The sequence below is a fragment of the Bos javanicus genome, chromosome 17, assembly GCF_032452875.1.
Source record: "Bos javanicus breed banteng chromosome 17, ARS-OSU_banteng_1.0, whole genome shotgun sequence".
In the NCBI taxonomy this organism is placed as follows: Eukaryota; Metazoa; Chordata; class Mammalia; order Artiodactyla; family Bovidae; genus Bos; species Bos javanicus.
In genome coordinates this window covers 1,094,787-1,112,798 of record NC_083884.1, presented here as the reverse complement: position 1 = coordinate 1,112,798, position 18,012 = coordinate 1,094,787, and the positions used below count along the sequence as shown (strand labels likewise).

General features: G+C 38.9%; 1 protein-coding gene across 2 annotated transcripts in view; it reads right to left on the bottom strand.

The window, feature by feature from the left end:
- Nucleotides 1-5,056: 5,056 nt before the first annotated feature.
- KLHL2 (kelch like family member 2) overlaps nt 5,057-18,012 on the bottom strand; it is a 174,683-nt gene continuing 161,727 nt past the window's right edge. For both annotated transcript variants that reach the window (XM_061383886.1, XM_061383887.1), the window contains 6 exons: nt 12,717-12,914; nt 12,227-12,328; nt 10,824-10,952; nt 10,046-10,186; nt 7,788-7,931; nt 5,057-6,172 (listed from right to left, as the gene is read on the bottom strand). In XM_061383886.1, the coding sequence (XP_061239870.1) occupies nt 6,144-6,172; nt 7,788-7,931; nt 10,046-10,186; nt 10,824-10,952; nt 12,227-12,328; nt 12,717-12,914 (743 nt within the window). In that variant the 3' untranslated portion in view covers nt 5,057-6,143. The remainder of the gene's footprint in view (nt 6,173-7,787; nt 7,932-10,045; nt 10,187-10,823; nt 10,953-12,226; nt 12,329-12,716; nt 12,915-18,012) is intronic.

Genomic DNA, 18,012 nt, shown 5'->3' with positions numbered 1-18,012 from the left:
GTGTAACTGGGAAGCAGCCTATTTTTCCCTCTGCTTAAACATGCTGCACTCTTTTAAGGGAGGATTAAGAGCATATGCCATGGGGTGAGACCTACCAAGCTTTGCCACTTATTAGCAGTGTGCTCTTAGATAATTTATTTCTCAAAATTTTATCCAGTACTTATTAAAGTGGGTATTATAACAGTTTGTGACAATAAATGTGACTATGTATGTAAGCCCTTTACACAGTATCTGGAATACAGGAAGTGCTCAGTAATACTAAGTCGGTTATTATCCCTGACTTAAGAGTCCTACTTACTACATTCAGTTCAGTTCAGTTCAGTCGCTCAGTCGTGTCCGACTCTTTGTGACCCCATGAATAGCAGCACGCCAGGCCTCCCTGTCCATCACCAACTCCTGGAGTTCACCCAGACTCACGTCCATCGAGTCAGTGATGCCATCCAGCCATCTCATCCTCTGTCGTCCCCTTCTCCTCCTGCCCCAAATCCCTCCCAGCATCAGTCTTTTCCAATGAGTCAACTCTTCGCATGAGGTGGCCAAAGTACTGGAGTTTCAGCTTCAGCATCATTCTTTCCAAAGAAATCCCAGGGCTGATCTCCTTCAGAATGGACTGGTTGGATCTCCTTGCAGTCCAAGGGACTCGCAAGAGTCTTCTCCAATACCACAGTTCAAAAGCATCAATTCTTTGGTGCTCAGCTTTCTTCACAGTCCAACTCTCACAACCATACATGACCACAGGAAAAACCACAGCCTTGACTATATGGACCTTTGTTGGCAAAGTAATGTCTGTGCTTTTCAATATGCTATCTAGGTTGGTCATAACTTTCCTTCCAAGGAGTAAGCGTCTTTTAATTTTATGGCTGCAGTCACCATCTGTAGTGATTTTGGAGCCCAGAAAAAGAAAGTCTGACACTGTTTCCACTGTTTCCCCATCTATTTCTCATGAAGTGATGGGACCAGATGCCATGATCTTCGTTTTCTGAATGTTGAGCTTTAAGCCAACTTTTGCACTCTCCACTTTCACTTTCATCAAGAGGCTTTTGAGTTCCTCTTCACTTTCTGCCATAAGGGTGGTGTCATCTGCATATCTGAGGTTATTGATATTTCTCCTGGAAATCTTGATTCCAGCTTGTGTTTCTTCCAGTCCAGCATTTCTCATGATGTACTCTGCATATAGGTTAAATAAGCAGGGTGACAATATACAGCCTTGACGTACTCCTTTTCCTATTTGGAACTTATTAAAGATATATTATTTTTGATATTAGAGAAGATGCAAGTATGTGAAAGGGTCAAGTGATTATTTTAAATCTTGGAGATTTAAAACTGAAAGGAAACATAGATATAACTCCAAAAAACAAAACAGAACAGAAATATGCTCAACCCAGTTCCTTCCAGTGAAGAATTGGGAGGCTTCTTCAAACAGAAGGTAAGCTCAAACAGGGGCTTTGTATTAACCTAGAGGGGTGGGATGAGGAGGGAGATGGGAGGGAGGTCCAAAAGGGAGGGGATATATCTATGGCTGATTCATGTTAAGGTTTGAAAGAAAACAACAAAATTCTGTAAGGCAATTATCCTTCAATAAAAAAATAAATTAAAAAAAAAAGAAATGGGCAGTTCGGAGAACTTCAACAATAGTGGTAATTTATTGAAACACATCCCTTTGCTGACAAAGGTCCATATAGTCAAAGCTTTGGTTTTCCCAGCAGTCATGTACAGCTGTCAGAGTTGGACCATAAAGAAGGTTGAATGCGGAAGAATTGATTGCTTTCGAACTGTGGTATTGGAGAAGACTCTTGAGAGTCCCTTGGACTGTAAGGAGATCAAACCAATCAATCCTAAAGGAAAGCAACCCTGAATATTCATTGGAAGGCTGATGCTGAAGCTCAACTTTGGCCACTTGATATCGAGAACTGACTCATTGGAAAAGACTCTGATGCTCGGAAAGATTAAAAGCAGGAGAAGGGGACAACAGAGGATGAGATGGTTGGATGGCATCACTGACTCAATGGACATGATCGGATCAGATCAGTCGCTCAGTCGTGTCCGACTCTTTGCGACCCCATGAATTGCAGCACGCCAGGCCTCCCTGACCAACACCAACTCCCGGACTTCACTCAGACTCACGTCCATTGAGTCAGTGATGCCATCCAGCCATCTGATCCTCTGTCGTCCCCTTCTCCTCCTGCCCCCAATCCCTCCCAGCATTAGAGTCAACTCTTCGCATGAGGTGGCCAAAGTACTGGAGTTTCAGCTTTAGCATCATTCCTTCCAAAGAAATCCCAGGGCTGATCTCCTTCAGAATGGACTGGTTGGATCTCCTTGCGGTCCAAGGGACTCTGAGTTTGAGCTAATTCCAGATGTGGAGGAGTGCTGATAGAGAAAAGCCTGGTGTGCTGCAGTCCAGGGAGTCTCAAAGAGTCAGATACAATTTAACTACTGAACAACAACATGGAGGGTCTTTGGTATTTCAAGCACACTACTATCCATCATTTCTTTGAAACTCCACAATAACCTTGTAAGTGATACACTTTCATTGTTTTTTTGTTGTTGTTGTTGTTATTCAGTTGTGTCCACTTCTTTGGATCACAGAGAAAGCAAGGGAATTCCAGAAAAACATCTGCTTCACCGTCTACACTAAAACTTTTGACTGTGTGGATCACAACAAACTGGAAAATTCTTGAAAGAGATAGGAGTACCAGTCCACCTTACCTGTCTCCTGAGAAACCTGTATGCGGATTAAGAGGCAATAGTTAGAACTGGACATGGAACAGACTGGTTCAAAACTGGGAAAGGAGTATAACATGGCTATATATTATCACTCTGCTTATTTAACTTATATGCAGAGTCCATCATGCGAAATGCCAGGCTGGATGAATCACAATCTGGAATCAAGACTGCTGGAAGAAATATCAACAACCTCAGATATGCAGATGATACCACTCTAATGGCAGAAAGTGAAGAGGAACTACAGAGCCTCTTGAGGGTGAAAGAGGACAGTGAAGAAGCTGGTCTGAAACTCAACATTAAAAAAAACTAAGATACAGATACTTATGTTGCCATTTTAGAGAACACAAAATAAGGGTCAGAGGTTAAGAAATGTGTTTAGTTACAATTAGCAACTGACAGATAAGTTAATTGCTCAGTTGTTGGTACTCTTTTGTGACCCCACAGACTGTAGCCTGCCAGGCTCCTTTGTCCATGGAATTTTCCAGGTAAGAACACTGGAGTGGGTTGCCTTTCCCTTCTCTAGGGGTCTTCCCCACCCAGGGATTGAACCCAGGTCTCCTGCATTGCAGGCAGTTTCTTTACCATTTGAGCCACCACAAGAGCCAGTAACTGCAAGAAGGGGATGCAAACTCAGAGCCATCTGATTCCTATGCCCATGAGCCCTGCAACACTTACACTGCTTTTTTTCCCTTTAGAATTGTGAAGCCAGAATTAGAATGCCAGAAACTTGATTCAAAGTGTGATTCTACAGTACCATCTAGCCTTCTCTCTGAAATCAGACACAGTCAGCCATATAAACCAGTAGGAGGGAATCTGTTCAACAAACTGAAACAACAGGCAGGCTAATCCATTATATCACTATGTACTATGCTAACTCATCTACAGCTGAGATTATAAATACATGGGCCCTCAGGCTATCTTTAGGGGTGGTAATAAAAACCTGGAATCATATACCAGAGTTCATGGGAAGGGAAGTGAAAATATACACATCATTTATCTAAACCCAAATCATCACTGCTTTTAGTTACGAAGGTGCAGAGTCAAGTGGAGCAAGTAGCAGAGTTGCTTTAAAATGTATTTTCATGGAACTAGCCTTGAACTCTGCTCATATCTGGTGGTTCTCCTGGCAGGATTAGACTTCTGACCTCTTTTCTGGACAATAATCAAACAACCCAGGAACACTTGTATAAGCTTGAAGAGAACAAAACAAGATGTTTCAAACTGGAGAGATAAAGACTGGCATAGAGGGGAGGGGAATAAATTCAAATCCTTTGAAATCAAGAGTTATGAATCTAGTTACTAAACCTTGGCAAACTGTTTTATGGTATAGCTGTAGAGCTTATTAAATCTTTAAGGAGAGAAAAGATAAAGAGGTATCTGACATGCTAAGTATTTAGAACTTTGTCACCCTAGGAGACTGTATTTTAAGAAAAGCTTTAAAAATTTTTCGATAAATCGTTAATTGACTAATTCATGGAATATTAGTGTTTGGAAGTGATCAGGAGAGATGACTCTTTTTTTGGTGCCACTGTCTGAAGTACTTAACAGTGCTCCAAGTTCATTAGATCCTCAACATGTTTGTTGACTACGGATGTGCATGGAGCAACACTAATGCAGAAATTTATTTTCATAAGGTGAGCATAGGCTTTTGCTTTTCCTAATTATTTATAATTCCACTTACAATGGAAAATTCAACTAAGTTGGTAATAATAAAATAAAGGTGGTTCTATGTTTAAATGCGACTCTATTAACTACACAGAACTTTCATCACAGGTATAATTCTCTCCTCTTATTGACTGTTCTGGCAAGAGCTCAGGTCTACTACCTTCTAAATCCCCGAGGAACAGCCACCACATCCCATCACCCCATCCCATCTCCTCCTCCTGTGTTCAGCACCTCAGGTATCCACCCAACTTCCCTATGTCCATTTCCTCAATTCCTTCAATTTGGTATCAAAACCACAATTTATTTCTCAGTTGTGTCAGAGTAGATATTTTCCCTTTGGCTTCCTTTTGATTCAGTGCTATTTCTTTTACTTTTATCTTGTGTCCTGCCCATATTAGGGAGAGAACACTATGAAAACTTTAAGTTTTACCAATCCTTGGGAGATGTTCTCCTTGATAATTAAGGTAGTTTTTTCTTGGAGAACAGTTTTCAGTGACTTTAGTTCAGTGACTTAACTGACTTGCCTTGTAGGTTTCTTTGACAACAAATTTTAAATACTGATTTATGAAGTAGAAAATGCAAATTTTATAAAAGAATACAAGAAGTGAACAGGCAACTTTCTTAATAACAAACTAGATAAAAATCAAGGACAACGTGAAACAAATAATATACAAACTTTTATTCAAAGTTAATTCAATAAAGACATATTTTGGTCATTTTGAAGGTGAGATTAATTGAAGATCTCAGAAAAACTATCTGATCAATGCATATGGCTACTCACAGAAAGTTCTCTCTTCTGTTAATAGCAGCTAAATTTATACACACACAGAAAAAATTCTTAAGAGCATGCAAATTCAGTTGAATTCCATACATTCATTATATTCATCAAAAACCTGCAATAATGTTCATGCCAAAGTGTTAAGAAAAAAAATTCGAAATTCACACCAAAACATGACCAATATTAAACCAAAGAAAATAATAAATAAGCATAATTTATATTTTATTTTAAAAAGTTTGGCATCACACAAGTATTCAAGAGTGTTACACCATGTTCATTCCTCAGAAGTGGCATTTTAAAGTGTTAAGCATTGTTAAATATCAAAAAATACAACTCTGTTTTACAATGTAGTACTGGCATAATTCAAAGTACTGTGCCAATTATAAATAGTATAATCAAGTTTCAAACATCTTTTCAAACATATTTAAAGGAAAGCATATAGACACACATTTATATGCATACAATTTATTATACTCATGTAATCAAACATATTTTATAAAAGCAAATGGTTTTATCCCTCAACTAGTTTATATACTTACACAGAGTTTAATACCTGTTCAAAGATTTTCAGTTCCTGTGCATACAGATTTTCAGAAGAAGGAATAAAGATAAAATTTAATTTTACAAGAACACATATTACTTTATCCCCCTTCACAAAATAATCCATAGTTATTCAAGGTTGATAACTACTCTTTGTGAAAGCAACCGTTGTCCAAAGACTACAGAATAATACTGCAATCCAAGTTTCTTATTAAAATTCAGTCAGCTGCTGCTCACTGCAGAAAAAGCCTACACGGTGCATCTACCAAAAATAATCTTCAGTATCTGAGGCCTAGAGAGGCAGATGATCTTATCCTCTGCAGAGACTTAACGTGCAGCTACAAGTGGAGAAGTGCTAGACTCTCAGTAACTTCAGAAGTACTTGTTGAAGTCTGCTTCTCATGTGTAAATGCGCCGAAAATGTCCTTTAGGCTCATAATGGTTTATCAATAACTGTGACCCCTGAACAAAGAAACAAAAAAAATAAAACTGAAGTCACAGGAAGCATTCTCTGAGAATATCTTGAATTTTTTTATGTTATAACTTAAGTGACAAGGACAGAACAGATCATGATGTTTCAAAATCTCTAAGAAACTTTAATATTACTATCATTTTAATCTAAATGACAATGAAATCTTTGTTTAAAAATTATGTACCAAAACTATGTCAGACTATTTAATCCAGAACTCATCTTTTGCTCTTCACAGTTATATAATGAAGGGAAAACAATTTTACTCAAGAAATACTAAGATCCACCTAATACTAAAAGGGACACAAAGAAATTTGTGAGAGTGATGAATATTCATTATCTTGATTGTTGTGATGGTTTCATACATATGTCAAAACTAATAAAATTGTACACTTTAAATATAAGCTATTTATTCTATATCAGTTATATCTCACTAAAGCTGTTTTAAAAAATTTTACATAATTTTGATGAATGCTATCCTGGAAGCTTACTGTATATAGTTCTATTACATGTTGTTTTGGATGATACATAAATAACAGTGATGGTTAATTAGTATAAATTTCTTTTTTCTCCAGTAGTAAATCAGTATTAGAATGTTACTGAAACATTCTAATATTTAAGGCAATATAAATATAGATACCAGAAAATTCATATGCAATAGTTTTAAAGGCTCATATTATAAGAGTATTACCATTTTTCTTATGAAGAGAATGGACCAAAATGATTATTTTATAATTCAATCAGTGCTGTGCTTAAAAAAAATTACTCTGTAGCCTCACCATAATACTATCACATGGAGCCCTGCAAAGGGAGATTTCTTTTAGCATGCGTGACGAGTTGCTCAGTCACGTCTTGACCCTTTGAGACCCTTTAGACTCAGCCGATCAGGCTCCTCTGTCCATGGGATTTTTCAGACAATAATACTGAAGTGGGTTGCCATTTCCTCCTCCAGGGGGATTTTCCCAACCCAGGGATCCAAACTGTTTCCTGCATTGCAGGCAGATTGTTTACCCAGTGAGCTATCGGGGAAGCTCCCATATCTTTTAGATATCTGAGTAATTAAAGCCTTGCTACATAGTTAATTACCTTCTACAATGGAAATATTTGTAATTTTGAATACAAATGACCGCTGCTGCTACTGCTGCTAAGTCGCTTCAGTTGTGTCCGACTTTGTGCAACCCCATAGACAGCAGCCCACCAGGCTCTGCCGTCCCTGGGATTCTCCAGGCAAGAACACTGGAGTGGGTTGCCATTTCCTTCTCCATTGTGTGAAAGTGAAAAGTGAAAGTGAAGTCACTCAGTTGTGTTCGACTCGTAGCGACCCCATGGACTGCAGCCCACCAGACTCCTCCATCCATGGGATTTTCTAGGCAAGAGTACTGGAGTGGCTTGCCATTGCCTTCTCCGAATACAAATGACTACACAATGACAAAAGAATACTAGTACCTTATTTTAGAAAATACATATCTGACATTAATTATTTTGAGAATAAGAAGATATACTTTGAGAAAAGACTTTCTTCTTATATGAGAAAACCATTCTTAATGGAAAAATCATAATGATTTTGTATTATAATAGAAGACTGTAAGAAAACTGAACAATCATTACCTGCATAACTTCTCCCTGTGCTCATACAAGATGATACAACTGTCCATTTATCAGTTGTTGGGTTATAATATTCTACTGATGCCAAGTTACAGGAACCATCATCCCCTCCAACTACGTATAACAGACCATTAACTGCACAAACTCCTTTAAAAAAATTAAACAGAGAGAAAACAATTATTTAAAAAATTCGGATGACTATAAATGGCTCTGAACGTGTCTGGTCAAGTGATCCAGATATACTTACTTCTGTGTAAGAGGCAGGAAAAGAAGATGGGGGAAGCTGAAAAGAATTCCTTTATGCAAGGAATTTCTCTAATATCAACTGTAAGCTTCTATTCAAGTTACTTATACAGCAGTTGCTCTATATATGCATTATTTCACTTAATCTTCACAATAACCTTTATAGGCCAGAAACTATTTTATTTCCCACTTTATTAAAAACAGTAGAAAATTTAAAAGTCAAAGAAGTTTAGTAATTCTCCCAAAGTCAGCTTCTAAGGAAATCTTACGGAAAAAGAGAAAATAATAAATATATATATTCGTAGAAGGTAAAAATGATTCTGAATTTTATTATACTGACTAGCTAATTATTTTATCTTCTTTAAAGGGAGAACAGTATTATTTATTTATTATGAGAATACTATGTTTTGTTCTTTTTTGGAAAAATTCAAAACCCCTAGAAAAGTACAAAGAAGAAAAGACCACCACTAATCTTAGACCACTTGGAATCCCGATCACTGAAATTTTGGCTCTTTTCTATGCATATATTCTCAGACTCTTTTTTAACCCCAAAGTAGCTCATGCTACATAAGCTACTTTTTACACACTCACACCAAACAATATATACCTGGATATTTCCTCAAGTTAATAAATACAGATTTATATTATTTTTAATGGCTGCACGGTATTCCATGTATGCTGCTGCTGCTGCTGCTAAATCGCTTCAGTCGTGGCCAACTCTGTGCGACGCCATAGACGGCAGCCCACCAGGCTACCCCGTCCCTGGGATTCTCCAGGCAAGAACACTGAAGTGGGTGGCCATTTCCTTCTCTAATGCATGAAATTGAAAAGTGAAAGTGAAGTCGCTCAGTCGTGTCCGACTCTTCGCGACCCCATGGACTGCAGTCTACCAGGCTCCTCCATCCGTGGGATTTTCCAGGCAAGAGCACTGGAGTGGGGCGCCGTTGCCTTCTCTGATTCCACGTATGATACTACCATAATTCATTTGTCTTTTATTTTCAGCTTTCTTGCTCTTGTTGCAAATGAATTTCCTAATCCAGGAAGCACAAGCACATATGCTTTTGTAACTTCACATGTGCTGGGGCCCAGATTTGTGGGGTTTTACTAGTTTTGGACTATCCATAGCTGAGAGAGCTTTAGTACTTCACCTAGTACCACTGACTGGATGAAGTACAAGAGGTCAAGTGAATTATATATTTTGTTCTGCTGAGTGAGTTCTTGGAGTCCCACATACTTATCTTCCTTAGTGATCCCATTTAAAGTAAAGAGAAATAAGAAGAGCATTTCTGGGGTGATGGAGGGTGCATCTTGCAACATCAATCAATGGTACACAGTGATTCTGAGAATCATCAGGATTATTTTGGATTATAGGACCTGGCATGAAGACAATGGCGTTTTTAAGAAGATGAGCATTTCCCCAAAAGACTATCTAGCTATCCTGAATCTATTTTCCTATTTCCTATTTCTATTTCCCTTCCATGGATTTTCTTTTTAAGATAGTACTTCCCTGGTCTTGAAGACCTCAGGTTTCTTAAAATTGCTGTCGTCGTTGTTTTAGCTTTTCCATTCTCTAGAAACCCTGAACTGTATTAAATTGTGGTTGCCTTCTTTAGGCTTCCCCTCCAGATTCAGATAAACAACCAGCTTTTTAATCTGGTATAAGTATTTACTTAACTAGACTAAAGTCCCTGAAAACTGGACTCCAAAATATGATACAGGCAGACATTCAAAAATGTCTGTGGTACAAAAGAATGAATTCAAGTATCACATAGAGTTCTTTTTCTAACTTAGTATTTATGGTCATCACCAAAAGGTAAGCTCTGATGGAAGGATGACATTAAACCACATGCCCCACATCATGCTTGGCATTTACTGCCTCTGATCATTGTGAGTTTCTGCCTTTACAGGGCAAATCTATTAGGAACTCAGATCAGTAGAAGAACAACAGAAATACACAGTGATATCAGTAAAACTCTGAATACAATTCAATACAAATTTAATAATCTTAAATTAGATACCTGCATTTCTTCTGCACATGTTCATATCTGCAACCTGTCTCCATGTGTTGGTGGCAGGATCATACACTTCAACACTTTTTCGTACTAAAGGGCCATCATGACCCCCTACAGCATACAATAAGTTGTTTAACACACCAACACCTATAAAACACACAAAACCAACCTATAGTAGTAGAGTAAAAGGGTCGGGAAATTTGTAACATTTTAGGGTTTATTCAAATGACTTGTAAATAAAATTTCTGAAATTATTCATATTAAAAATCAAGATTAAAGCATTCAACCTAGAAAACAGAAATGAAAATAATTACAAATGAGAATCTTAGTAAGAACTATTGTTATGGTCAAATACAATAAAAATAATGTCTAGGTGAAAACAGAGGGAAGTCCTTTACAACAAAATCCTTTTGAAAACAACTTTCATGACAAAAGGAAATGAGTATTAAGAGTATTAAATCTGTAAGAAATGGATATGAAGGGAGTTGATTATTAAGCAAGTTCTCCAATAAGCACTAAAAACAAAAACCTAAAAGTAATGCCAAACAATATGAATAATTAAATGAAACTGAATAAGCCTTTAATATAGCACATGAGAAATTTTACAAAGTGAATTTAAGTGCATCTACCTACCACTCCACCTGTATAATGCAAAAGACATTTTAACAGTGTCACTAGAATCAGTATACACTTTCTGATAATATAAAGAGATGTCATTATTTCACTTGTTTAATTCTTTTCCATCATTTTTGTGTTTCAATTGCTGAATGAGGTTCCTATTCACCTGCTCCACTCCGTCTAGTGCTCATTTCCGCTATATAGGTCCACTCATTTGCCGTGGCACTGTAGCATTCTACTGTGCTGAGACACTGACGTGAAGCTCCATCATAACCCCCAACAGCATAGAGCAGACCTAAACATGGAATCACAAAGAAAGTCAAATTCATAAACAGCTATTTTTCCAAGTCATGAAATGTTGAATTTTCCTCCATGGTAGCAGAGTTGACCTTTAAAGTATTACTGATTTTTATGAACTATTTAAAATCTTGCCTAATGGTGATAGATGGAGTTACCAAATCACATTATAAAGATCTGTAGAATATACATGATATTAATTTAACACTTTCATCAATAATCTGACAGAAAAGAAAGTACATTTATTATATCTATGGATAACACTAACTGCTAAGTGAACAATATCCTAGAAAACCAAATTAAATAGCAAAGTTATCTTGTATGTGTGCGTGTGTGCTCAGTTGTGTCTGACTCTTACAACCTCATGGACTGTAGCCCGTCAAGCTCCTCTGTCCATGGGATTTCCCAGGCAAGAATACTGGAGTGGGTTGCCATTTTAAAAAAGTAATATTAGGAGTCAGTACAGTATACAATGAAATTATTATTTGCTAATAAAAAGAAATGAGGTATTGGTAAATGCTACAGCACAAATAAATCCTGAACATTATGCCAAGTCAAAGAAGCCAGCTGCAAAAGGACAACATACTCTATAATTTCATTAATATGAAAATGTCCATAAGTGGAAAATTTATACAGAGGCAGGAATGTAGGGTAGTGTTTGCCAAGGGCTGGGAGGATATGGATGATAACTGAGGGCAATAGGGTTGCTTTGGGGGTAATAAAAATGTTCTAAAATGAACTGTTATGACAGATGCACACCAAATTGTACACTTTACTGAGTGAAATGTATTGTATGTGAATTAAAATACAATACATCTGGTTTAAAAAAAAAGTCAGTGCAGAGAATTATACCCACCATGGAGAGGTAGGTGGGAAGCCACAAATCTGCCCAACAAGTAAAAAAAACTCATACTTACAGCGCTAATTCTTTGGGGGAACAAAGTAGCATATACACAAATAACTGTCGCAACCCATCACTTAAAAGTTAAACAGCCCTTCTCTAGATGTAAAACTTCATATTCATGCCATCTGGTTTGCTTCCCAAATGAGTATACTAAGATCAGTTAATAATTTTACATACGTTATACAAAGAGATGAGAAAAAGAGGGAGGGAGGACAGAGAGAGGCCAGGGGGCAGGCAAAAAAGGACGACTAACATTTCATAATAACCACTGTATGTTTCCCTTTTAAAATCATTTGCTTGCCCATTTAGAAAACTGGGGTCTGGGTTATTGGAAGAAACACTCTTAACCACCAGAAGGTTGCCCGCACCTCCAACAACACCGACACCCACACTGCTCCTCCTGGTGTTCATGGGAGCCACGTGGAACCACTCGTTGGACTTGATGTTGTATGCTTCCACAGAGGACAGCCCTGTAATGAACAAAGCGCAATGTGCTTCATCTCCTCCTCAGGTTCCTTATATATACATTAGGGAAATACTTCAGTTGCATTAAAATGGGCTAACATCCAATTATATGATGAAGAGAATTAATTTCTTTTCTAGAGAACACCTACACAAGCGACTGACATTCACTGGCTTTTTAAACTTGAGAAGATGACTGATACTGAAGCATGAGAAAAACATATACTCAGCACTCTTAACATCATTTAAAGGAATTCTGGATGGAAATTTTAAACTTATGGTTATAATACCTAGTAAAACACTCAACTCACTCCTAACTATGCCAGGCCTTGTTCCATAAATATGATTGCTATGTTAATTTCTAACAGTAATTTAGAAAAGATGAAAGAAAATTGCCTGTACTCCCGTCAAAGCCTCCCACCGCATATAACAGTCCATTCAACACAGCAGCCCCCAGAGTGCTTCTCCGGTCTCGCATGTTAGCAACGCTGGTCCACTGATCTTTCACAGGGTCATAAGAATCCACAGTGCGGACCCTCAAGGAACCATTAAAGCCACCAACAGCAAAAACGAGTCCGGCCATGTAAACCATGCCTGCAAAAGAAAAAAAGCAGTTAATAGTGAGTGTGCAACTCAACTGCTGCTGCTGCTGCTAAGTCACTTCAGTTGTGTTTGACTCTGTGCGACCCCATAGACAGCAGCCCACCAGGCTCCCCCATCCCTGGGATTCTCCAGGCAAGAACACTGCCACCACCTAAAGACTGCATTCCAAACAGTCTAAAACTGTTGTCAGATTTTAAGTTCCCCTAAGGAGAAGCTTGGCTGAATAGGTCCTAAGAAACACTATTCATTAGTGAGAATACAGAACAATAACTAGATTGTGCTCCTTTCTGCTATGAAAAAATGCAATGGCATGGGGTGAGGTATTACTTTGACTCCTGACTTTTTCAAAGATATACACAGACTTAAACAATGAGCAAGAATTTTCCAACCAACTGAACATGTTTATATTTAATTTGCATAATGTGCTTCTAGTTTATCATGTTAGTGGGCTAAATCTGGGGTTAGCAAATTATAGCCAGTAGGCTATTTCAGTAGAAGCTCACTGAGCTGAGAATGATTTTTACATTTTTAAATGGTTGAAAAGCAGTCAAGAAGAAAAGAATATTTCATGATACACAAAAAGTTACATAAAATTAAAATTTTAGTATCCATAAATAAAGTTTTATTAGAACACAGCTCCAGACATTCATCATGCTGCTTTCAACTATGGTGGCACTTGATTAGTTGTGACAAAGATTATATAACCCACAAAGCCACAAATATCTGCTCTCTGGTCCTTTAAGAAAAAGTTTGCTAGCCCCTGGGCTAGTGAGGTGCTGGGGGTCCCTAGGTGGAGAAACTAAATTGCAGACTCTGGATTTCACCACTTCTTCACCTTCCCAAACTTCTTCGTGCTGCTGTCCTGTTCTGAGAAGCTCCTCTTCAAGTTGGAAATCCCAATGAAAGTTACATATTTTCTATGAGGCCTTCCCCAAACCACTAATCCTGAAGGGATTATCACTAACTCCTGAACCACCAGAGCAAATAACATCTATTTCAAGGTTAATAAATCTTACACACTTTGCAGTATCATTGTAAAACATTCTTCAAAATATCTGATCAAGTGCCCTTCAAAAGGGCATGAAAATACAGACAGACTATGGAACTGTCACAAGTCAGAAGAGATTAAGAAAACATGACAACTAAATGCCATATTACAAGGATCAAAATGGCAAAGCAGGAGGAAATGGAGCTCATCTCACCCACAAATGCATCAAACATGCATCTACATCTGGAACAACTCTCACAGAAAACTGACTGGAAACTGGCAAGAGATCTCTTTTACAACCAAAGCTGCAAGGAAGGTTTCCATGTAACCAAGGAGGATGGGGGGAAAAAAGGCATTCAGAACAGGCCTAGCACACCTGAGAGGGAGCTGTAAAGAAGGAAAGGTTCACATGGGCAGGACCTCGTCCTAGGGAGCCCCCCTTGCTTGCTGCAAGGTCTGCTAGGACAAAGAGAGGGGCTGGAGGTGTTACAGATGTGGGTTCCTGGACTCTCTAAGCAACAGAAATTGATAAGAGGCCAGATCAGGAATTCAGGAAGGCCTGAATATGTGGGATATGTGCTTAGCAAAAGGGAGCAAAAACAAATAACAGGTTTCCTTGCTCACTCCCTGAAGAGAGGAGAGCTGATTTCTTAAATGGTGTGAAGGTGAGAGAGGATTGGTGGGCTGCACAGGGCATGTGACTTAGATGGTCTGCCCACCCCTTGGTAGTGTTGTGTGCAGGACCCTGCTTTTGCTCCCAGCATGTCAGACGTGGCAGTTGTGTTTTAGCCTTGTTCATAAGTGCCCTGACTATGCATGTGTGAAGTGGGCTTCCCTCATAGCTCAGTCAGTAAAGAATCTGCCTGCAATGCAGGAGACCTGGGTTCTATTCCTGGGTCAGGAACATCCCCTGGAGAAGAAAATGGCAACCCACTTCAATATTCTTTCCTGGAGAATGCTATGGACAGAGGAGCCTGTTAGGCTTCAGTCCATGGGGTCGCAAGAGTTGGACATGACTTAGCAACTAAACTACCACCAGAGTTTCTTTATATTCTGTTGCTAAGGGTGTTTCCAGATATAAGGACTACAGAAAAGGATGCCATGTCCCAGGTCCCAGTCTGTCTCAAAGTGGCCTGGTCTTTGCTCTTGAGGAGTGTATGGGTGCTGGTTTACTAGCAATCAGAGCAGAGACACCCTGGAGCTGATCACTGCAACCTCACCATGCTTCCCTGTCTAAATTAAAATGCACAATGGGTGGGGATGCTAGTATGCACAGCAGCTAGATGCTGAATCTTGGGCAGATGGGCCCAGGTTGAGGACTCAGTCTATCTGCACGGAAACAGCTTGGAGGGCCTTGTGTATGGCCTTACTGAATCTCAGAGCCCACTGTCAGTACTCACACCGTGAGGGCAGGTCCAGCCCCAGTGGATACTCTTGGTGTATACACTGGGTGACACCACAGAAACACATGAAACAGAAACAGTCCCTGGGGAGGAGTACACAGGGGTTCCTTTTCTGGATGGAGCACTCTGGTTCTGCCCATCTGACACTGAAGCTTGGAGCCAGATCTAAAGCAGATAGGTCCTGGGAGAGGCCTGTCACAGAGGCAGCCCAAGTATCAGCAGCAGCACAACCATCTTGATTCCTGCAGCTACAGCACCCTGGCCCCAAGCACCAGCCTACTCCATACCACACACCATAGCCTAGCAATAGATCTGGGATGAACGCCATGGAGAAAGGGACATGACCATGGGCTGTTTCTAGGCAGAACCACAAATGACTGCACAGGGGTTCACACTGTGACCATATGATCCTCACTTGCTTCTAGAGCTCACTTCCTTTGGGACAGAGCAAGGGCAACGGTGCCATATTGAGCCTGAGACTCAGGGCTTCTACTCAAACAACGGGGAGGGGGGCAGATCCAGCCCCTGACAAGGCTGTGACAGCCAAGAAGAAAAGAGGAGGCCCCACTCAACATCTAGAGCAGGTTCTGGACACAACAACTCCAATCACATCTCCTTATCAAGGGTTAACAGCCAGCACATTCTGAGGAGAGATGTGGCTGGCATACAGACCAGAAACAGCCCTCACACCAAAAGTATTGGACTTACACAGTCTACACAGGGATTTGACAGCTCTCTGTGTACGTGCTTCATTGCGTTCGACTCTTAGTGACTCCACAGATTACAGCCCACCAGGCTCCTTTGTCCATGGGATTTTCCCAGCAAGAATACAGGAATGGGTTGCCATTTCCTTTTAGGGGATCTTCCCAAGCCAGGGATTGAACCTGAGTCTCCTGCATGGCAGGCAGATTCTTTACTGGTGAGCCACTGGGGAAATCCTAATAAGTACATACCTATCAATAATTACTTCAAATGTCAATGGGCTAATCAAAAGACATATAGATTGGCAGACTGAATGACAACAATAAAAAATATAACAAGAAATTACACTGTATTGCCTACAAAGAGACCCACTTCAGTGTGAGGGACACAGAGATTTAAAGCGAAAAGATGAAAAAAGATACTTCATGCAAATGGAACTGACAAGAAAGGAGAGGTTGTAATACTCATATAAGACAAAATAGACTTTAAAAGTTCTAACAAAAGACACAGAAGGACATTATTTAATAATAAAGGGATCAATATTGGAAGAGGATACATGTACCCAATATAAAATTAAAAAAAAAAATACTAACAGGCATAAACGAAGAAATTGACAGGAATATAATAATAGTAGGAAAATTTAATACCCCACTGCTATCAATGGACAGACATTCCAGACAAAAAAATTAATAAGGAAAGACGGACCATAAATAATACAACACATTAGTTGGATTTAACTGATATCTATAGGACACTACATCCAAAAATACCCAAGATACACATTACATTTTTTTGAAGTGTGCACAGACCATTCTCTAGGATACACCATACACTAGGTCACAAAACAAGCCTCAACAAATTTAAGAGGACAGAAATTATTTCATGTATCTTTTCTGACCACAATAGTGTAAAACTAGAAATCAACTACAGAAAGAAAACAGAGGAAAAAACATATGGAGATGAAACAACATGCTACTAAAAAACCAATGGGTCAATGATGGACTCAATTAAGAAATCAGAAAATGCCTTGACTTCAAAGGACAATGATAACAGAACCTTACATCCTATGGGATGAAGTAAAAGCAGTTCTACAAGAGAAGTTCATAGCTATAAAGGCATTCCTCAAGGAAAAATTCAAACAGCCTAACCTACCAACTAAAAGAATTAGGACAAGAAGAATAAACAAAACTCAAGGTTAGCAGAAAGAAAAACAACAAATATTAGAGAGGAAATAAAGAAAATGAAGATTAAAAAGAAAAACAACAGAAAAGATCAATAAAGCCAAGAGCTGGTTTTTAGAAAAGATAAGCAAAAATCAACAAACCTCTAGTTAGGCTCCACAAGAAGAGAGCAAATCCAAATAAACAAAGAAGTAAAAGAAGAGAAATAACAACCACAGAAATACAAAAAAATAAAATCAAATCATTAGAATACTGTGAACACTTACATAATGACAAACTGGACAGCCTAGAAGAAATGGAAAAGTTTCAAGAAACGTGTTGCTGTTTAGTCGGTAAGTCATGTCCAACTCTGGTGGACTATATGTAGCCCACCAGGTGCCTCTGTCCATGAGATTTCCCAAGCAAGAATACTGGAGTGGGCTGCCATTTCCTTCTCCAGGGGATCTTCCCAACACAAGGACTGAACCCACGTCTCCTGTATTACAGGAGGATTCTTTACCACTGAGCCACCTGGAAAGCTCAGCCAAAACTGAAGGAACAGATAACAATAGAATCTGTAATAAAAACAACTCCCTGCAAGCAAAAGTCCAGGACCATACAGCTTATCTGTGTTCCTCAAACTATTTCAAAGTGAGGAATACTTCCAAAGTTATCCTATGAGGGCACCATCATCCTGATACCAAAACTAGACAAAGATACTACAAAAAAGAGAAAACTACAGACCAGTATCTCTGAAGAATATCGATGCAAAATTATTCAACAGAATATTAGCAAACCAAATCCAGCAATACACAGAAAGGATCATATTGATGTTG